This window comes from Zeus faber (assembly GCF_960531495.2).
Source record: "Zeus faber genome assembly, chromosome: 22".
Lineage (NCBI taxonomy): Eukaryota > Metazoa > Chordata > Actinopteri > Zeiformes > Zeidae > Zeus > Zeus faber.
The window spans coordinates 17333846-17356454 of NC_137209.1; the positions used below are offsets into that span (position 1 = coordinate 17333846).

Sequence of the window (22609 nt, forward strand, 5' to 3'; positions counted from 1 at the left end):
TCTTTTAGTCCTACTTTTATTTAATTTAATCAAAAAATATACATTTTTTGTTTTGTTTTTGTATTTGTAGTACTCTGAGCAGTCTCTGGAGTTTGCCTAAAAACAGTTTTCCACATTTTATTATTAATATTTTTTTTTAGAAATGCAGGCATTCAACATATCAGTTGTATGTGCACAGTACTCAGCAAAATTTCTATCTTTTAAAAAAATATATATATATTTATTATGAAGCTTTATTGGATATAAACATCGTGCAGAACATACAGAGATAACACTGCACAAAATAAAAAATATAATAATAACAACAATAGAAACAATAATGACAATAATAATAACAACACATAAGGCTTCTTATTTCGGGGGTGGGTCAACATTATCCAATAGTCTGTTATTTGTTTTAACCAGATTTAAGAACTTTATCTTTTAATCTAGTATATCTATTTTATCTTTATTTGTCTTTATTACATTGTATATGTCAATTAAAAAGTTGTTAAAAAAAATGTGTCGTTATTTTCTTGTTTGTTTTGTTTACGAATAAAGCTGTCTCTTCCGGATGACGTCACGGTCCGGCGGACAGCGGCGGTGAGGTCTCAACTCTGTCCCGAAACTCCCCACTTTCGGCCCGGGAAGCAGCCGGTGAGCGACCGGGAAGCGCCCGGAGAAGCAGCCGCCCCGCCCCGCCGCGACCTCTCCGCCTCGGTTCCGGTGGAGTTGCCCCACGCCGAGCCGGTGCGCGGCGTCTCGGAATGCCGGGACTATTGTTTTGAACCAACTTCCATTTTCCCCGAGAGAGAGAGAGAGAGAGAGACACCGGGAAACGGTGGGAGAGAGAGAGCGAGAGCGAGCGAGCGAGCGACAGGGGGGAGATAGAGGGGGAGAGATGGCCGAAGCCCGGGCCGAAGAGGAGGAGGAGATACCGCGGGAGGCCAGAGAGCAAGTGGTGCGACGACAACCGAGACCGAACAGCAGCGGCGGAGGAGGTAAAGCAGCGTCGGTACCCCCCCCCCCCCCCTTGCCGCGGGTGGAGGCGTGCGGCCCGGGTCAGGTGTCGCGATAGGGGAGGGTCGTGTTATCGCGATGACCGTTCATCCGTCGGAGCCGCTGCCAACACGGACCAAGGACACGTCTTCGAACGAGCTTCTGGTCCCGTCCGAAAGTTCGCCTCGTCGCGACGACACGCTCTTGTCGCGACATCTGCCGTCGCTTCAGTATCGCGCGTTGAATCGCGATACAGACGTTGTTGTCGTCGCAACTTTGGGTGATCGTGATTCATACGTTAATGTTGCGCATCAGAACCAGCGCGGTGCACGTGGGATGCGTCCCCCCTGTTTGCAGGTGCAGGCTACTGATAAAACACGTGTTCAAACCAAAATAAAACGGAACGCTTCGTCTGATCGCGATCGACTCCGAGAGACGTCGCACCTCGAATACAGAGGTTGTTCACAATAGTTTTTGCTGCGATAGTGTGTAAACTATCACAGTCGGAAAGTTGGGAGAAAAAAAAACATTTATTCCACCGTAAATACCCCCCAAAAAAATTGCGTCATCACAACGACATCACGATACACGATATCGATTTGCATCGGGAGATGCGCGTTGTCGCTTCGGTGTCGCCTGTTGCGTCGCGATTGGAGACGGGGCAGACGCCATCTTGATATCGGTGGTCCGGCGCCGCCATAGATCGACCGGGAGTTGTGCTTCCATTCGTGCGGCGCCACAATGACACGAGGCACCGGATGAGGGTTAAAAACTGCAGATACGTCCACCAGGGGTTGCCGGCGGCGTCCGGTTCAAAACCCGAATAGTCCCATGAAGGGGACGTTGTATTATTTTCAGATTGCGTTCGCTGGAAATCCTTGTTACATCGGCGGGGGGGCGGGCCGAGGCCGTCGACACACGCAAGTAGACGGGAGCGCTGCAGTTTTTCTGGATTTAAAAAAGCGCTTTCACGTTGACGTTTCTCCACCGAATTAAACGCGTCGTCGTGATATTCAAGGGTTTATGATCTACGTCCAAAAAATAAGAAACTAAAGTTTTGTCTTCGGTATCGGACCCGAACCGAAAGAAAAAAGTGGATCGGTGCATCCCCTACGGTATTGAAAGAAGTGCCGGAACCGGGAAGTTTGAATGCAAGGTGCACAAGGGATTTCTCTGGATACTTGTCGGAAAATATCCCCCCGAGCAGCCGATCAGACCCAGATCCATGTAAGATGTCAAAGCAAAGAAAAACAAGAAAGAAAGATTATTTGTCCGTTGGGATGTGCCCACGAGACTGAACGTGTACGACGAGTCATCTAGCAAAAATAGAATAGACGCAGAATTCATATTGGCAGTTTCGTCTTTCGCCTTCGTCTTCACATACAAACAAACTGTTTAATTTGTGTTGAATTAACCCAAGGTTGAAAGTCGCCATTTTCAGTGGTGTCCTGTGGCAATACGTCAACGTGCGCCTCCAACGCCTCCCGTGTTTTGTTTCGTTTTGTCATCCTCGGGTCTCGAGACGCGCGCGGTGGAGTCGTACCAAACGAAAGGCTGAGGTCAGGTCGACCGCGGGAGCTCCCACGAGCGAAACCGGACCCGCAAATTGTAGCGGGAACATGTGAAGGCGCTGCGTCGTCGTCGAGACCACCGTGCACACACACACACACACACACACACACGTGGAAATCTACATCCCATGGTGACAGTAATGGTGCAAGCCTGTGCCAAGACTGAAAGCCATTAGTTTTCCTCCTATAGACGCTCTGTGTTTCTCTCTCTCTCTCTCTCCCTCTCCCTTCCTCCTTCTCCTCTCGGGAGTTAGCAGACCCGTCATGAACGTGTGTGTCGTCAAGATCAGCTGATCAGAATAGACGACAACAGAGAGGAATGACCGTTTTTTTTTTACCCCGCGAGGGATCCTCACGCGTCTGAGCCAGTCTGTGAGTTTTTTTTTTTTTTTTTTTTGGAGGCCCTCTGTCATTCAGCGGCGTCGCACGTGTCGAGGGCGGAGCTCTTAAACCGTGTCCACGCCGAATCAAGACAGCTGACCTGACTGTCGAGACTCACCTGGATTTCGCTTCCGGATGTGAAGTCGCAGAAAAGGAGAGCGGTCGGTCCACTCCGATTTTTATCATTTCGACCGAATGTAAAAAAAAAAAAAAAAAAAAAAGCTGATATTTACACTATTTTTATATAGTGTTCACAACCTACGCACAACACAAACACAAACAATTCCTCAATATTCAATGAGATTGATGGTTAACAGTGACACCCAAAGTTAACATTAATAACGTCATTGGTGTAAATAGGTAACTTATTGCCCAGTTCCAGTAACACTGGCTGATTGTTTGCCTAGCAACAGTGGCTCCCGGTAGTCGTGTCGGTAACAGTGAAGAGTTGAAAAAATCGCATCTGGCTCTCGATCGGATGAATAAAATCTCTGCAACAATTCAATCCTTTTTGTATGCTGATCTAGGAAGAAAAAAAGACTTTGTCTGGTTTTGCCCGCAGCCAATGACAGCGAGCGTTCCTCGATTTAACGCAACGTGTGATTGGCTTGCTACCGCAGCAGCTATGACAGTGTGTTAAAGAACAGGTTCTGTCCTCACGTGTCAGCACGTGTCATATGAACCGTGAAAGAGGTTTTCCTCGCTGGGATTATTCTTGTACTGGCTATTTGTTTAAAGTTACATACTACATTATATACATATTATATACATTACATTACATTATATACTTCATTGTACACGTTTGTACAGTTATTTAATAAATATTTAAATCATTTGAACACTTTCAAAATGTATTTGTGTAAAAATAATTTGGATAGGGAGGAGTGGTGATATTTTATGCAACGTAATGCTTCCATTTACATGATGGGTATAGTAGAAAAAGAAATGTATTGAATGAAGTACTGGACTGGTATCCCTTTAAGGTACTGGTTCTGGTACTGGTAGCATCATTTTTTTAAACAATACCCAGCCCTTGCGTCTATACAGAGTTGTGTACAGTATGAGTATTATGATCAAGAAGAAGCTCAATGCACATGCACCTCATGTTCTTCTGTGGTGTTTGATATCAATCATTTTTCAAAATATTTTTTTAAAGATGTTTTTCTTTTAAATGGAGACTGGGGGGGAAAATTGTTTTCAGAAATATACGTGTGGATGAGGCCTCAGTGTAACGCCTGTGTTATGATACAGGTTGAAGTCCTGAAGTCTCACAGTAATGATTTAAGCAACGGTAAACGAAGCTCCCTGATGGTGCTTTGCTGTTTTCCAATGATTGTTCTCAGTCTTCATTCAACTGTAGATACTAGAGTACAAAGGGCTGACCCAAACCTAACGCTGAGACTGTGGTTGTAATGGGCAGCTCCCAGTGTCCACCAGTAGCAGACTGTGGTTGTAATGGGCAGCTCCCAGTGTCCACCAGGAGCAGACTGTGGTTTAGTGGGCAGCTCCTAGCGTCCACCAGTAGCAGACTGTGATTCTACTGAGCAGCTCCCAGTGTCCACCAGTAGCAGACTGTGGTTGTACTGGGAAGCTCCCAGTGTCTACCAGTAGCAGACTCTGGTTGTACTTGGCAGCTACCAGTGTCCACCAGTAGCAGACTGTGGTTGTACTGGGCAGCTCCCAGTGTCCACCAGTAGCAGACTGTGGTTGTACTGGGCAGCTCCCAGTGTCCACCAGTAGCAGACTGTGGTTGTACTGGGCAGCTCCCACTGTCCACCAGTAGCAGACTGTGGTCGTACTGGGAAGCTCACTCTGTCCACCAGTAGCAGACTGTGGTCGTACTGGGAAGCTCACTCTGTCCACCAGTAGCAGACTGTGGTTGTACTGGGCAGCTCCCACTGTCCACCAGTAGCAGACTGTGGTCGTACTGGGAAGCTCACTCTGTCCACCAGTAGCAGACTGTGGTCGTACTGGGAAGCTCACTCTGTCCACCAGTAGCAGACTGTGGTCGTACTGGGAAGCTCACACTGTCCACCAGTAGCAGACTGTGGTCGTACTGGGAAGCTCACACTGTCCACCAGTAGCAGACTGTGGTCGTACTGGGAAGCTCACACTGTCCACCAGTAGCAGACTGTGGTCGTAGTGGGCAGCTCCCAGTGTCCACCAGTAGCAGACTGTGGTTGTACTGGGCAGCTCCCAGTGTGCGCCAGTTCAGAAAGCCGCAGCTGCAGAAACATCTGGAAATGCTAAAACGCAGGATGACGTCAGCAGGGCTCCAGTCCAGCCAGTGACTACCTCACTTCCTGGATGCCCCTCGCCCTGTCCACCAATCAGAGCTGGGCCAGCGCTGGAAAGTGATCGCAGCTCCAGTTTTGTTTTTTTTGTTTTTTTTAAACAGAATACAGACAGAACGACAGAAAGGGAGCGACGGAAAGAAACAGAAACAGAAAGAAACGGATTGAGGGTGGGGGAAGGGGAAAAAAAAAAAAAAAAATAGGACAGAGGACCCGGGAGGGTCGGCTGGGACCTTCCGAACGAGCGTTGGTCGAGGGGGCAGAGGGGCCGAGCCGGGGAGGTCTGCCGACGTAGGCTGCTGTCAAAGTTTTTCCGCTGAGGTCAGGACTTCATTCCAGCAGCTGTGGCGACGCCGAGCTGAGCTCGGCAGAGGACAGGAAGGAAAGGTAGGGAAGGAGGAGAGGAAGCTTTTCGGGGGTTTTTTTTCTTCAATTTTCTTTGGTAGGTCGGGGCCGTCGGGGCGTCGGTGCGGGATTGCGACGTTTCTCGCCTTTGTCGTTGAAGCGGACCGAGCCGAGGGGACAGAAGTGGGAGCCGGCGCCCGGGGACGGAACTCGGCTGTTTTTCCTGTCGTGGCGTCAGATGTATCAAGAGGAGACAAAGAGTTTTGGTCTCGCAACAGTGCCTCGAGTCCCGTTTTCCCCCGTACTTTTACAATTCGCTGGAGTTGATCGCCCGCAGCGCCGTGCTCGGTCGGCCAGTTTCGGCGGACGCAGAATTTGATGTTGAGCTGTAAAGACCCCCCCCCCCCCCCGAAAGGATTAAAAAAAAAAAAAAATCCGCTTTTATTTGGGGTGGTAAAACGGTCCCCGCGACAACAGCGCGCTCGACCCCGGGAAGGATTTGTAAGGTTTGCGGGTTTGGAGTGGGACGGGATGAACCGGAGCGTGAAATTCACGGAGGTCCCTAAAACGGTGGCGACGGAGCGATGTTTGGTCCCTCAAAAGATCATGATAACTGGGGGGAAAGAAAATGACGTTTTGGGTTTTTTTTCTCTCTCTCTCTCTCTCTCTCTCTCTCTCCCCTCCCTCTCTCCCTCTAGATCGCTCGGACAGACGGAAACCTGAGCATCGTCACAGGTGAGAGGTTCTGCTCTTCCTCTTCGCCCTCCCCCCCCTCGTTTCATGCCCCTTCCTCCGCTTCCCAGCGGTTGGATTTGCCGTGCGCCTCCCGTGATGGAGATTCTTATCCCCGGGCGGAGCCAACTATGGTCCGTGTCGATGAAGCCTGGAAAAATGGGTTCAGGGGACGTGGGTGGGGTGGGGGGGGGGGGGGGGGGGGAGGTTCTAAATTGCGCTAAAAGGATGAAAGCGCTTTCCTCGACTAAAAATAAACCCCCTCCACTCCGCTCAGGGGCGAGGGTAAACAGGAATCCGGGGTTTTAATGGGTTTTGTCGTCGAAAAACAAACTGGGATTCCTTCCCATTCCATCGGCGCGGGGCGTGCCCGTCGGGCTGGCCCCGGAGCTGTGGCGAGGTCCGCTCGGCCCGGGACTACTTCCCTCATCCTGACGCGGCTGGCACTATTTTGGCTGTTGTTTGGTTGCACAGCAACAGATAAACAGATCCACACACACACACACACACACACACACACACACACACACACGTACACACAATGATGACATTTTACAAATCTACTTGACACCATCTGGACCTCTAGTGTGTGTGTGTGTGTGTGTGTGTGTGTGTGTGTGTGTGTGTGTGTGTGTGTGAAATTGTATAATATATAAATAAATAGTCAAAAAATTGCTTTATTTGAACGCTTGAAATTCAATTTATGAATGGTTCCCTATAATAGAAAATATATTGGTGTATTATTTCATGAGATGATGTTTCATAAAAGTGATATTGAATATATTTTCAGTCGACCGCAACAAAATCTAGGCGAGGGAAAAAAAAAAAAAAAAAAAAAAGTCATGTTCATATTCGTTGAGTAGAATCATCAGGATGTTTGTTCTGACGCTCAGTTGGTCTCAGATGAAGATAATGTGGCGTTTAAAAAGGTCTCTCTCTCGCTCTCGCTCTCTCTCTCTCTCTGCAGCCACGGACCTCTCTCCTCCATCAGAGCAGTCATCAAGCGAAGTGAGTTCTTCATCTTTGTCTTCGTCTTCATCTTTGTCTTCGTCAGTGTTTGACTCGCTGATCTTTTGAAATGCCAAATGCAAAAAAAAAAAAAAAGATTCTGCTCAAAGGTTAACAGCAACAAAGACATCTTTCAAAAACACGGAATTGAAACATGCCATCTCGGGCTACTCGGTTTGTCCGACTCCGCCTCGGAAAGCGGGCGGGGCCCCGTCTGGCGGGCGCGGCCGGTGCGTCGCAGACCGCCGGCCCCGCCCACCTGTGTTTGACCTCTGCCTGTTGTGCCTGTCGCTCTGCTAGCGTCCACCAGGACGACGTCGCTCTACGAGACCCCCAGAGAGAGAGATCGAGAGCGAGAGAGAGACAGGGAGAGGGACCGAGAGAGAGACAGGAGGTAAGATGATTTTAGTGCAGATTGGAGAGGATCAGCTCGCCCAGCTCCTGGGGAATTTGGGGAATGCGCCTTGAGTGATGCATCTTTGTCTGCCTGCCTGGCTGTCATCCATCCATCCATCCATCCATCCGTCCTAGAAAGTACAACCAGCCGCATCAGTCTCTGAACAGTTGCTTTGTTGTCATGGTGCGTTGCTAGGCGACCAGAGATCACCATCCTGTCCGCTGAGCCGCTGTCCTCCGCCTCCTGGTTCCAGGGGGCTTCTGGGAGATTCCCTCCTCCCCCTCCCCCCGCCGCCCAGATTTGGGGGCCCACAATCCCTCCGTCCCTGCAGGTACCTGTCTGCCTTTCAACCTGTCTGTCTCTCTTTCCGATATAAAATGATGACCCCCTCCTCCCCCCAGGCCCCTCCGTCCTACGAGGAAGTGATCAGGGAGAAGACTCTAGAGCAGGCTCGCCTTCCTCCTTCATCCCTCCCTCCACCCTCCTCCACCTCCTCCGCACGCAGGACCATCTCCACGGCGACCTGCGCCACACAGACTGACCCCGAATCTCCGCCCGACCCACAATGCACTGCAGGTGGGAGGAGCTTTACCTGGGTTTACTTTTACTTTACATAACCTTTCATTCCTTCAATTTTTCTTTTTTTCTTGCTTATTTCTCTTGTAAATGGTCGATATATATATATGATTATATATTTATTAAATATAAAAAAATATTGGGCTGAATAATAACTATGATCAAATAAGTAATTAATATCTTATTTGCTTTTATATTTGTTTATTCAAGTATCTTTTGTTCTCTGCTCCTATTTGTCCACTGGTTTGAAAATATCTGAATGTTTTATTGTGATAAAACATTCCAAGACCTCTTCATCCCTCACTGTAAATCATATTTTATTTTTTGTTTCAGTACTTTTTTTTTCTCCTCCCTTCTGCAGTCGTTTTTGACAAATGACTGATGTTAGCACCAAAAGTGAAACATTTTCCCTCTCTTGTTAAAACGGTACTTGGCTAAGCCTGTAGTGTCGGTGAGAATCTGCTTTGTTTATTCGCGATGCATCGATTTTCAATTTTTTTTGTGCCATTTCCGACTGACCTGCTTATTCAGATTTTGGCCGCCATTCCAATTGTGTGTTCATATTAATACAATGACTGTGAAATAACTTTTACGTTACAGTCCGATCATTTTGATTTTATATCCGCGATCCGAGAAATCCAATGTTCTTCTTCTTTGGTCTCATTGCGCATCTCTGCTGCGCCTCAATGACAAATACATCACGTGGTCCGACCGCACTCACGTGATTACACAGCTGTGCATGCCTACCACCGCTGCAATTTTTAGTTACCACAATAGTGAGAGGTCTGATTTTGACACTTGGCAATTGGTCACCGGCCAATCGGCCAGTCACTGTATCTCTATTGTTTATCATCTCGTTGCCATGGTGTTGCTTATAAGCTCAGTTATTAACCACATCTTAATCTGGTGGAAAGCAGGAAGTGGAATTGGCTTGATCTTGCCTATGAGCTTATTGCTGTTTTATTTCAATTACTTTTTAAATCATTTACTAGTGTGTGTGTGTGTGTCTGTCTGTGTGTCTGTCTGTCTGTCTGTGTGTGGGTGTGTAGTTAGGAGACTGGCGAAACCGTCCCCTCCTTTCCCTGCCACTCCCAGCACGTCTCATATTGATGACATCACCGCTTCTGCCGGCCAATCATCTCTCACCTCCCTGTGTCCGCATGCACGCACTCCGTCGTGCGACGTCCTCTCCGAGCTCTTTTCACCTTTGACCTCTGCTTCTAGCGCTCAGACTGACCAATGGGAGCCGTCGTTTGCCGCCGTTACCCCGGCGATTGCTGCTAACCCCGCCCCTAACGCCTCGTCGGAGCATCCCCTGCCACGCCCTCGTTCTAAACCCAGCGAGCGGCCGGTCAGTGCTGAGGTCAAAGTTCAAACCCTGGTGAAACTCCGCGACGACGGTTGGGCGACCCTAGCGGCTCGGAGAGGTAGTGACTTTGCCAACCAGGAAGTGAGTCAGGGGAAATACCTGCAGGAGCTGCTAGACGCCTTCAGCTCCGACGACTGGGGCTTCCCCGATCACCGTAGCGACGGCAGCGGGCTCAGCCAATCAGAGTGCGAGGACGAGGACGAGCAACAAGAGGAGATGGGAACTCTGAAAGCCAGGATACAGGCGTTCCAGCAGCAGCAGCAGCGAGTGGCGGACGGTAGCTATGGAGACGCCGAGGAGGTTGTTGCCGGGAAACCTGAACCCCAGCCCCGCCCCCGTCTCCAGGGGCAACCGGCTAAGCCAGCTCCGCCTGCCATCGCCCCCAAACCAAAAACCCTCTCACACCTCCCCAAACCTTCCTGCAAGGGATTCTGGGAGGATGTGGGGTCTGGGGCGGTGGACCTAGGCGGTGACACTCAACCACCCTGCACCTCCGAACCACCACCCAACCCCCCCTTGCTTCACCCCAAACCTCCGTCTTCTGGAGGAGCTCCGCCCTCCGGCACCAGACCCCCGGCACCGGCCCCCAGACAGCCCCTCAACAAGGTGACCTCCCTTCTCGGTGAGACCCCCGCCTCCGGGGAAGCCAGGCCCCCGCACAGACCCCGGGTCGCCCCCAGGGCCAGCGTGGGGGCCCCGGAGAGGAGCAGCGGGGCCCTGCCCCCCAGACCCCCTAGCATCGGGGGGAGGAACAGCGACACAGAGGAGAAGACCCCAAACGAGGAAACGCTGACATGCGTCCACCCTTGTGAGTGATGTCATGACGAATTATGTCATAAAATATCAAAATTATGTTTGTATCGTTATTGTACCAAACTGAAAGTGTAATGCGTCAAAACATCAGTTATTATTATTATTATTGTTATTAATAATAATAATAATAATAATAATAATAAAACAATGTATTATTATTATTAATAATAATAACAAACATATTTATTATTTTTATTATTATAATTAACAATAATAATAACAATTATTATTCATAATAATCACAATTATTTGGGCTGAATAAAAATTGTTCGATTCCACAACCACTTTTCTTTAGTTTATACTGGAGTCAAATGTAATATAGTTATTATTGACTTTAAAAACTGCTAACTGCTACTACATTTTTCTGTTTGTTCAGTGAAAACACAAAGTCAGCGTCCGAGTGTTCCGACCAAACCAGCATCCCTGACTGCAGCACGCAGAGCCAGCGGTGAGATCAAGCTGTGTGTGTGTGTGTGTGTGTGTGTGTGTGTGTGTGTGTGTGTGTGTGTGTGTGTGTGTGTGTGTGTGTGTGTGTGTGTGTGTGTGTGTGTGTGTTGTTTTTAAGTGGTCATATGTCTGCTTGCTATTCCTGATTTGCCAGTGTGCGTGCAGACGTGTTTTATTTGTGTGTGTCTGAGACAGTGGGGTGTTTGAGGGGACTGTCAGCAGCTTGAGAAACAAAGCAGGTTAACTGTCAGTTGGTATGTGTGAGAACATGTGGTTTGGTTTATGAGGGGGAGAGAGAGACGCACAGGGGGAAGGACGGACAGGGAGAGAGAGAGAGAGAGTATATTGTTATGGCCGTGCAGGAGGCCTCCTGTATGGTCTTGTTGTGGAGCTCTGTGTTCTATCTATGAGATCTTGTTCTGAGTTGTTTGAGTCACAGGCTGCGTCACTAAGCCAGTGCTTCATTACTTAGAGCGGTCGCACCCCACTGTACGCTGCCTGTGCGCCCATGTGGGCCCTGCAGGTTGTTTATGCAAATCCATGTTAGGTAGAGGCGGAATATCAGCGGAACTACGTTCTGGGTGAAAGCGCCACAACTTTTGCTTTTGCTGCCTGAGCCCGGAATCTCTCCCCTCCAGCACCTTCCTCACCGGCTGTACCGTGGTAATCACAATGGCGCCATCTAGAGGCCGGCTGCAGTAGCGCGGTACATTCACAGTGGGAATTATACCGTTATACGTCGATATGTCTATGAACACATTTTGATTATCATGAAAAACTTTTGTGTCGATTTTTTTCTGTACTAAATGTGTTATACGTACTCAGATCGTTTGTGTTGAAAAATTAATCATGACTTATGCTGTGGATGATGGTGAATGAAGTTTGGTCCTGTGCTCTTCCCTGATATGTTTGAAATATATATAAAGAACATTCAGTCTTAGAGTTGAATTAATAAATTTTGGCTTTGCTTCTAGCTCCTTCTCTGGCCTCCAAGCCCGTCGGACCCTCCGCGACGGCCCCAGGCCCAGAGCAAGGCCCGGTCCCCGCAGTGGTCCCGGCCCCTGCCCCTGCCCTGGTCCCGGCCCCTGCCCCTGCCCTGGTCCCGGCCCCTGCCCTGGTCCCGGCCCCTGCCCCGGCCCTGGTCCCGGCCCCTGCCCCGGCCCTGGTCCCGGCCCCTGCCCCCGCCCTGGTTCCGGCCCCCGCCCTGGTCCCGGCCCCTGCCCCGGTCCCGGCCCCTGCCCCTGCCCCAGCCCCGGCACTGAGAAAGAGTCCTCTCACCCGGTCCAAAACGGGTCAAAGCGGCGCTGCCAGTCCAGAGACCTCTGACCCTCCTCTGCCTCCACGGTGAGGAAGACCACGGGGCTGTAGCTAGGGCCAAGCCCCCCCTCCCGAATGATATGATGATTCAAGGACATAAAAGAAAATGGGAGTTACTGAATTATTTTATATCATATTAAAAGGATAATTCCTACTGTATTTTTCTGTGTTTATATATTTATGTATGTGTTTATAAAGAATATCTAATTTCAGTTTGTCTTAAAATCCATATTTCAGAATTACTTTGTGATAAATCTAACATCATATGTTCTTGGAAAGTTCATCCTTGGTATCATCGTTGTTGCAATGCATGCTGGGATATCTGGGTCAGTCCAGTCAGCCATTTGGGGGTGTGACAACACATTGTGGTATTTTTCGGAGCTCTTTTCACGGAACGTGAACGCGTTGTACTTTCTCTCCCTCCCCAGGCCGTCTGGGGTGAAGTTACTCCCCCTTCGCCCTCCACCAATCAAGGCGGTGCCCGGCCGGCCCCCGCCTCCCTCCGTCGGCTCGGCGTCCTCCCTTCTTGCGGCCAATCAGGTGCCTCCCTCCAAAACTGGCCCCGCCCCGTCGGTCCCGCCCGCCAACCCGCCTGCTCCCGCTTCGGCTAGTCCGTCCCCTCCCCCCACTCCGGCCAATCAGACGCCGGGTCAGAGGGCGGCCAAGAGAGGGCCTCCCCTACCCCCCCGACCCAAACCTGGACACCCCCTCTACAACACCTACACGGTAGGTGCACACGCCCAAGTTAAAAAAATCCAATTACAGTGACAATCTGAAGGTTTGCTGTTAAAATTTGGCATTTTAATGCAGTATATTTGTTTTAAAATTTGGTCGCTCCCCAGAAACAGGAAGTCCTGGTTGTCCTGGACGACCCGAGCCCCGCGTCCTCAGAGTGTGTATCGAGCGATGGGGGGGATACAGCAGCGGCGGCGGCGGCGGCGCCGATCGACCAAGCGAAGTGTCTCCTCGACCTGGACGTCCAGCCGGAGCCCCGCCCCGCCGTGGACAGCCAATCGGAGGCCGTCTCCGAGGGCCTGGGCCTTCCCGAGAGTCAGGTGATTGGCCTGATCGGCGTGGTTTTTTTTTTCGGACGTAGACATTTGGCCGCTAGAACAACTGGTCCGTCGAAAGGGTACTGAGGGGAGAAGAGAGGTGTGTTTTGAGGCCCGGTCGCCTCAGTAGAGGGGTCTCTCATTCGCGTGGGAGCAGGGTGGGTGTGTCTCCTTCTTCCTCCGACAGTCTGAGGATTAAACGCATCGATGCTGGAAAAAAAACAAAAAACATTTTAAAATGTTGTGCTTTTAAGTCGTCCTTGGGAGCTGCTTTCTCTCTACAGAGTGCAAACTGTGTGTTGTTTTTCTGTATTCATTTGTTAAAATAACGTTTTTAACGTGTGCCTATCTGTGATTTCTTCCTTCAGCCCTTCCTGTCTGCCCAGTCGACCAATCAGAAAGAGGAAGCAGAGGGTTTACCTGTCAGGTCAGACACACAATGATGACAAATAAATAAACACACGTTCAAATAATCCTAAATACTGAGCGTATGATGAGCATGTGTGTGTGCGTGCTTGTGTGTGTGTGTGTGTGTTAATGTGCAACTACATATTAATGTGTGTCTGTGTTACATTGAGTGTGTGAGTGTGTATACCTGTGTGCATTAGTTTTAATATGGAAGTATTATTGTGTGTGTGTGTGTGTGTGTGTGTGTGTGTGTGTGTGTGTGTGTGTGTGTGTGCGCGTGCGTTGACGCGCTCCAGCGGTGGGCGCCGCGTGGCCAGGTTCGACTACCAGTCGGAGCAGAGCGACGAGCTGTCCTTCCAGCAGGGAGACGTCCTCGCCCTGACGGAGCAGCTGGGGCGGGACTGGGCGCGGGGGCGTCTCCGCGGGCGGGACGGCATTTTCCCTCTCAACTTCACGGAGCCCCTCTCCCAGCCGACGGCGGACGCCGTCTCCGCCGCGGCGACGTCGGCGCCTACGGAGCAGGAAAATACCGGTGGGGCTCCTGCCTTGATCCTCTAGAGGGCGCTCTTCTAGATAAAAAGATAAAAATAAAAATTAAATGCTCAATGATCCTATTTCGAGGTATTTTCTTGATTCCATCCTCTGGAACGTTGTCTTTTTTTATCTTGGGAAAAGCAGTTTTGTGTCAATTCTCCGAGGTTTCAGTGTCTGGGGTCAATAGAAAGCTGGACCAGCGTGCTCTGTAAATTCGAGCCGTCTGTAGATTTGGGCAACGGCTGATATATGAGCAGTCCAGCAACCAACTAAAAATCACCTTAAATTAACGTAGTTCGTAGTTGAATGTTAAAAGAGGGGGAAACCTCAAAACTCACTGGGCTCAAGCAATATCAGTATCAACTGTGAGTGAGGTTACACCGTATGGCATCAGAGAAGTGTCGCTGCGGTATAATGTTATTTTCTGCAAAGTACGTGTTTGGTGCTGAGGTGTCTTTTCCCTCGTCCCTCGCAGCGGCAACCTCCCCGAGGGAAACCCAACTCGCAGCGGTGAGTCTGTCACCGGTGCCGCTCCTGCCAACAACGGCTCTTTCTTCAGCTTGTTTTTCCGTGCGTCCCATCACACACTCGTGTGTGTGTGTGTGCGTGTGCGTTTAGACGGAGGAGTGGGCGCTGGCCGTGTTCGACTTCCCCGGGCAGACGGCGGACGACCTATCCTTCCACAAGGGGGCGCAGATCAGAGTGACGGAGCACGTGGACGCCGAGTGGAGGAGGGGGCAGGTGGAGGGCAGGGAGGGGCTCTATCCCGTGGCCTTCACGCAGCCCTGGAAGGGTAGGTGAAGGGTGGGGAGAGCTACGGCAGCGATGTGGGTCAGGGTTGAGAATGTCGGGGGGCGTCGCCACGGCGAGCTCTTGCATCACATCCGCACGCCGGGCGCCTCTCCGTGACCAGGCGCGGCGGTTTTGTGTTCTGACCGACACTCTCACTTCCTGTTTCCAGCTCAGGCGGTGCCGGGCCAGCACCCGGCGGCCGGGGGCGGGGCCAGGGCTCTGTTTGACTTTGCAGCCGAGAGCAAAGATGAGCTTACGCTGAAGGTGAGAGTGAGAGAGAGAGAGAGAGAGAGATCAACGAAATTATAAGAGAAACGTTATCCAACTTCAAACAACCAAATTCTTTCTCTATCTCAGGTGGGGGACGTACTCACGGAGGTGGAGTCGGTGAACGAGCAGTGGATTATGGGAGTTGTGGGCGGAAAGCGCGGCATCGTCCCGAAAAACTACATTTCGCTCCTGTAGGAGGAAGTCGCGTGACTCAATCTTCCAGTCTTTCCAGCGGGCTGTAAACTAACATGGGATGGATGAGGAAACCGTGGCAACCAGCGAAAAGAGGAATTTCCGGAGACGAAGGCCGAGAGCAACCGGAAGCAAGGGGTTGTGGGTAATTGTTAATGTTCGTTTTCATTTGTAAAGGGGTTAATGCAATACACTTCCTTCGTCACATGCGAAGCACATGTTCCAGTATTTGAAATGCAGTGGACAAGCATGGTTGACCCTCCTCTGAGGACCAAAGCCTACTCCCTAACGCCACTCCATGTTACCACGGCAACGGAAAGAAAACACCTTGACGGCAACAGGGAGGGGCGTCTGTGAGCGCTCCCTGAGTAATGACTGGAATGCTCTAACACCGTCACAACTAAAAGTGTGTGTGTGTGTGTGTGTGTGTGTGTGTGTGTGTGTGTGTGTGTGTGTGTGTGTGTGTGTGTGTGTGTGTGTGTGTGTGTCGTTCTGACAGGAAGTATTAACGCAGTGAATCAAACTCACGTTCCATCCTATCCTTGCGTCCTTTTTCATATCTGTCCCTGGATATTTCACACTGTGTTTTGTTTTTTTTATGTTTTGTTTTGTTTCGTCTCATCGGCCGAGGGCCGCATAACGTAGCCCGGGAGGAGGCGGAACGCCTTTTTTAAAAAAGTGAAAATTGCGTGACTCGGCGTGATAACGCCCTCGTTAAAATGTTTTAAACTGTTCTGCTGAAGTGCCTGGAAGGTGCTGGGGACTGGCCCAGCTTCCCTAAATGCTCAAAATGTTGTCGCTAGGACGTGACAGAGTATTCTACCAAGGAGGGGGTTTTGTATGGATTGGGTTTGTTTTGGAAAGTTTTACTACTTTTACATTCCTGTTGGAATATCTTACCTGATATATATAATGTTGTGCCATGGAGATGTTTGTGCCGAGCGCTTTATGAACATTTCAGACGTTTCCCCCGGTGGGGTGGAACCCGGCGTCCGGGGAACACTTGGGGACAGGCGCGGCTGGGGCGTTTGACCTGCGACCTTTTGACCCACAGGACATTTTTCACGACTGTTTATCACCCGGCGTTCCAGAGTGACTTAAGCGTGGGAATATAAATTAATTCACCCTCAAGTACCTTATTATTATTATTTTTTTTTTAACAAATCAACCACACACTCTTTGGGGGTCACGGAGATCGCTGGCTGCGAAGCTCCGTACATTTCAGAGGGAGGGAACCCAAACACGGCTGTAAACGTTGTGTGTACGATCTTAACAGATGTTCAAATGTGTAACCAAACATTCCAGCTTTTGAATTAATCCAAATAAAAAGGAAGCAATGTTCCAAAAACATATTTATTTTTATTTATTTTTTATTAACTATTATTCTTATTTTATTGTCTCCAATACGACCGACAGTGTGTCTGATGGTACTTTGGTAGCTGGTCATTGGGAATAAGACTTTACAGAATATGACAGTTTGGGAAGAAAGCACTGGATTTGTGGTACGATGATGTTTAATTATATGCTATTTTTAATCAAATAATTCAATTTATTCGTTCTGAGATTCTAATATAGAAAAAGAGATTGAATGAGATAAGTAAACTTTTTTTGTATTGAACAAAGTTATCCAAACAATGTAAAGAAACAGCGACGGGGTTGTGCGAAGCATTCCCTGACACCACAATAGTCATTGAATCGAACATGAAATTAATAAAAATAAATAAATCCATATTTATTCTACATTTTTATTCCATAAATTCAAATGAAACACACCAGAAAACATCGTTTAACAGGTTTCTCTCTCTCTCTCTCTCTCTAAATATATATAATCTACTCGACCTGCACAGGGTCTACAATGGAAATGCTAAATTTATTTTATTCTTTTTTTATAACAAAAACCCGGAGAAATCGGTGTGGTGTGTCAACTATTTGATGCAATTTTCGCTAAACCGGGGTTTAAACCCCAAAGAACACCAGGAAGTAACACACCGGCGGTCCGCTGCGAAGTGGCTCGATGAATAAATAAAGTAGTTCCATCCACGTGGGGGACACAAGCCCGTGGCGATGAATGAGGTTCTAACAAGCAGGAACATCGCCGGGTGGAGGGGCGGGTGGTGCGATCTGACCGGCGGTCGTCCCACTACATCGCCATTCGCGGGGAAACGTGACCCCTCGGACAACTTTCCGGTCGGAGCGACGTAGGCCGGAAAGTTGAAAAAAAAAAAAATGCGAAAAGACGCTAAAACCAGCCTGCTAAAATTAAAAAATGGACACAGGGAAACTCTAACTATTGTCGTTTAGCGGCCGCAGCGAAGTGACTAAATAAATACATAGATAAATAAATAAAGGACTTCCATCCACGTGGGACGGCGGGTGGAGGAGAACAGCGACCCGACGTTCGGACCCCGGACGAGGCGGACGCACCACTGGCCCTCCTCCCTCCTTCTCCGTCCTCCGTCTGGAAGCCACGGCGGCCCGTCGCCCCTCGCGTCCACGGGGTGAGTCTCCCCCCACAACCCCCACCGGCTGGGTGGCGTGTTTTTAGTTTGTTCAGGGTGGATGAATGAACGAACGGACGGAGGTGGTGGCGGCAGCAGCGTGCCCGGGTTCACTCCGGTGCAAGGATTTGATGTCACATGGTGTGTGTGTGTGTGTGTGTGCGTGCGTGCGTGTTATTCTCTTTAGATTTAAATTCTTTACATTATTTTACACCTGTCAACACATCAAGAAGCAAAGCTGCTGCTGTTGTTGTTGTTGTTGTTGTTGTTGTGGTTGTTGTTGGCTGCAGTCGCGTTTGAAGTCATTTACACTTCAGATATGTCGTTTTTTGCTGCTTCCTTTCTCCCATCGTGTCTTGTCGAACGTATACGACCTCTGAGGCTCGCTGTCTGAAAACTACAGTTGTCCGAGAAATGTTCAATCAAACGTAGTTTTCATTTTCTTGGATTTACAAATGATTCAACACTGACGTCATCAGCTGCGACCACCTCCCGTCACGTCCGGTTGAGCACGTTTTCGTGCGTCACCGAGTGTGCCTTGAAGTATTCCTAAGAAGTATTTTTAAAATCTTTTTATTTTGATGTGATTTCTTTGAGACCGTGCTGTAATCAAGGGCCATTTTGGTGTTTTTGTTTTTTTTGAACTTGAACTTGAACTTGAACTTGAAGGGCCATATAAACAAACATGACGTAGCTGTACCAATGGACGCGGTGACTGTAATGTGTAGCGCATGCAACAAAAAAAAAAAGAAGCAGCAGACAGGAGGAGGAGGAGGTCGACCAAGATGTCAGATGGCGTTTTTATTAATTTTCACAGTTTTCAGTTCGTCTTTTCTCCGTTCAAAAAGCTCCTTTTTGTTTGTTTGTTTGTTTGTTTGTATTTTTTTTTTTTTTCTTTTCTTTTTTTTTTTTTTTTTCCTGTGAATGCTCTCAAACTTCTTTCCCCGGCAAAACATCCATGTTTCATATCCACGTACACCACAGAGTCAAACGTGTCTTAGAAAAACAAACCAAAAAAAAAAACACTGATTCTCTTTCTGGGTTCTAATTTTTTTTTTTAACCGCACCCCGGACTGGACTGGACTGGACTGGACTGGACTGGAGTGAACGTGGACGTGATGCGGCAGGGAGCGGCAGTAGTACCAGGGACCATTGAGTACACCGAATGAAGGTTTTGTACATGGACAGCAGTACTTAGCATGGACCGCGGTCGTCAGCATGTACCGCAGTACCGAGCATGTACCGAGCATTGCACCACTGATGCAAAACATCGAGTAATGTGCGCTGTGCTCACCGCCGCCACATCCTGCTCATCGCCGTTTCGTTTCTTTTTTGTTTTTTCTTTCTTTCCGCATCCCCACGTGGTTCGAAACAAAAGGGCCCGCTTGCACCCGGGAGCGTGGAACTGGGCTCGACGCGTCTCACGTCTCACTCTGTCTCCCTGCTGTAAACTGGCTCTGGAAGCACTCGAAGACTAAAGCATGTTTTATAAACCAGATTCAGCCGCGTTAAACCACTCCCACCAAAAGAAGAAACGCACACAAATCTCTTAAGTCCAGATGTAAAAATGCCCGTTTGGGTTTGAATTCACCTCTTTATTTCAACCAACGCGTTTTCCTGTTTCTCATTTTTCGACCCCCGCTCGGTTGAATAGAGTGAATTGGCCCCGGTCTGTTGTTTAACCCCTAAAATGTCCAGTTCACAAAATCCAGCCAGGTTTGGTTCTTAAAAAAAAAGAATCAATAAACTAGTTTGTCTCACGCACCTAACGTTCATATCCTGTCTAGAATGAGGCGTGGTGGGAAACGCAAGGCTCTCTCTAACACGTACAGCACACACGAATGCACACACTGATTTCAATGAAGACGAACACGCGTAGGAGCTCGTGACCACGCCCGGGCCTGCGGTTGGTTCTCGAAGGTGGTTTCCCGGCTCCGCCGATAAGCGGTAACGGCGCATCCCTGCCCCAAAGAGAATGAAATAGTCACCGTCCGGCGGCGCCAGGGGCGAGGCGCCCCTCCGACCCGGCGGCAGATGCCGGACGGAGGAATGGCGAGCCCGTCCGGGGCGGCTCACCGCCACCCAGCCTCCCATTAAGACACTTTTGTGTTGGCGTTGATTCAGCCGCGACGCCGGCGGTGATGTCGACGACGCGCGACGCTGACCTATTCCCGCTCCGTCCCGACTGTTTTGATTCCGGACAGCAACGGCGGTAGGGGGCGGCGGGGGGCGGGGACGGCGGGGTGCGCGTGACCGGCGGTGTGGTCGTCTACTAACAGTGTTAACAGAAGGCTCTTCTTGGTTTGGCATAAAGCAAAGAAAGGAGAATTAAGACTAGCGGGTTCATAGCAGGCATAGAAGGTTAAAGGCCGAGCCGCTGATGGAGAGGACTTGGTCGGGCCGGAGGGGTTTCACCGGCCAGGCCTCGGCGGAGAGCGATTCCGGAAAGCCGGGCTTCGGTAGCGGCCGAGCCACGCGGCTCGCAGTGGAGGTTTTGGTAAAGGTGCAAACGAATGCCGCTGATCGCCGTCTGTACCAGCGTGCGTTCTTGGTGAAATCCCCCAATGCCGCCATTCACGTTCCGAGTGCTGCCCCGAAGAGAAGTCGAAATAGAACCGAGATCTCCAAAGGTACCGGGATGCGGAGTACGAGCCGGCCACTTGGGTCGACTCGATTGATTTTACGGGCGAGCGTCGCCGACGCTTTGATTTGACGCCTCCTTCGAGAGCGACTCGGAAAGGAGGCCACGCCCCAAGAACACCAGCCGGTACTTCAAGTGCTTGGTGTTGAAAAACAACATCTGTGTGGTGTCCTACCAGACACGCCAGCTGCTGGAGGCCTCACCGCGGTGGCGCCAAGCTTTCCATCACTGGCTCCGGCCAAAGGTCAAACAAGGCCATGGAAAGGTCAGGATAACGTCATAACACTGCCGCGTCGGCGGATTTCTGACCGACTTGTATTTTCAAGTAAAAAAAGAAAACAAAAAAAAAATGACACCCTCTCTCGCTAACACACAATCCGTCGTCGACACACAAGCCCGTGACGATGAATGAGGTTCTAACAAGCAGGAACATCACCGGGTGGAGGGGCGGGTGGTGCGATATGACCGGCGGTCGTCCCACTACATCGCCATTCGCGGGGAAACATGACCGTACGGGGAGGCGGGCCCCTCGGACAACTTTCCGGTCGGAGCGGCGTGGGCCGGGTTTTCCCGTCCGCCGTCGTCGCGAGGCCACCGTCGGAAGGTCTCTCAGGTTTGTCCGAGCGGCGCAACGCCTCCTTGGGACGAGCTCGGAATCCCGCAAAACCTTGAATCGTGTTGTTTTGTTTTTTTTGTTTCATTCTGTTTTTTTTTTTGTTTTGTTTTTTTTGTGTATTTTGAATTTTAAAAAAAAAGCGAAAAGACCCTAAAACCAGCCTGCTAAAATCAAAAAATGGAATGGACATGGAAACTGTAACCATTGTTTTTTTTTTTTTTTTTTTTTTTTTTTTCTCCGGGATCCAAGATTTTGTGGGGACGGCGGCGCGTCATGTTTCCGCGCGGAGACGGCGATAAAACTTCTCCCTACGTCACAAACGACTCTCACAGACAGACGACAACGGACGGAATCCTATTTACAATATTTTTACAAAATTTCCTCGTCGGGATTGTCGGGTGTCGTCCTTATGCCGCATGCGGCCTTTGCTGTTTGGGCGCGTTTTCAGTCCAACAAGGCGATCGACGGCTCGGATCCCGCGCGGAGTCCCCCGAAGTCGAGGCGACGCGGATCAAACGCCGCCAAAGTCTTATCACAGTGAGATTTCAACCCCGCGGCCGGTTCGGCGATCTTCGACTGGTCGGGACTCGTTGAAGTGTAGAAAACGGAAGAAAAAGGACAAACGCCCGCCGTGTCGCTCGCACGGCGTTTTTTTATCGGCCAAAATAAATAAATAAATAAACCAGACGGAATAAAGATGCCTCTCACAACTTACTGTACAGTTTTCCACCGTCGCGGATTGTCGAAGGACTGTCACAGCCGCGGAGCCTGACGTACGACGCCTTGCCGCGTTGAACTGTGCCGTTAGACTGGCGGATGGCCCGGTTAGCTACAGGGTTTGGGATGTGTCCAGGGATTTGGGGGGAAAAAAAAAAACAAAACTGTTGCTAGTTGCCCCCCCCCGGAAACCAGATTTGGGCCGTCGTCAACCGAATGATTAAAAATTTGCCAACCATTCTGTCAGCCTTGGCAACCAAAAGCTGACGCGTGTTTGCCAAACTGGCAGCTACTTCTTAAAGTTAGCGCCAGGCCAGTGGCAGAGGGGCGGCTACAGGGCCACGGTGATGGACCAGGAGGAGAACGGGGACGTGTAGCAGAAGGACGGACTGGGAGGAGGAACGGAACGCGTCCCAGGACGAGTGGAAGTTGGTCCTTGAAGTTCGCCGACGGGATGCTACATGTGCATGGACCAGCAACCATCACAATGAAAAAATGATGCCGCGCGTATGACAACAAAACCCGACGGTCCGACCGGCGAAACGGAGCGTTTCACCCGTGCCCGAAAAACCAAAGGAGAAATGGGACGACCGAGATGAGCGAAGGCCGACCGAGGGGTCGGATGAAATTTGGAAATCTGGAAAATGCCGCGGCGTATTCC

The 22609-nt window shown here is 49.9% G+C and overlaps 1 protein-coding gene across 1 annotated transcript; it reads left to right on the top strand.

Moving 5' to 3' along the window:
* The first annotated feature begins 865 nt into the window (after positions 1-865).
* Positions 866-16828, top strand: LOC307247027 (uncharacterized protein). Its single transcript, XM_080023081.1, has 17 exons — positions 866-980; positions 6268-6304; positions 7269-7309; positions 7610-7703; positions 7902-8037; positions 8108-8282; positions 9332-10459; positions 10841-10912; positions 11886-12255; positions 12657-12954; positions 13071-13283; positions 13649-13707; positions 13985-14220; positions 14698-14732; positions 14841-15015; positions 15184-15278; positions 15372-16828. The coding sequence occupies exons 1-17, from the start codon at positions 881-883 to the stop codon at positions 15477-15479; spliced, it is 3372 nt and encodes a 1123-aa protein (XP_079879207.1). The 5' UTR covers positions 866-880; the 3' UTR covers positions 15480-16828.
* The last annotated feature ends 5781 nt before the right edge of the window (positions 16829-22609 follow it).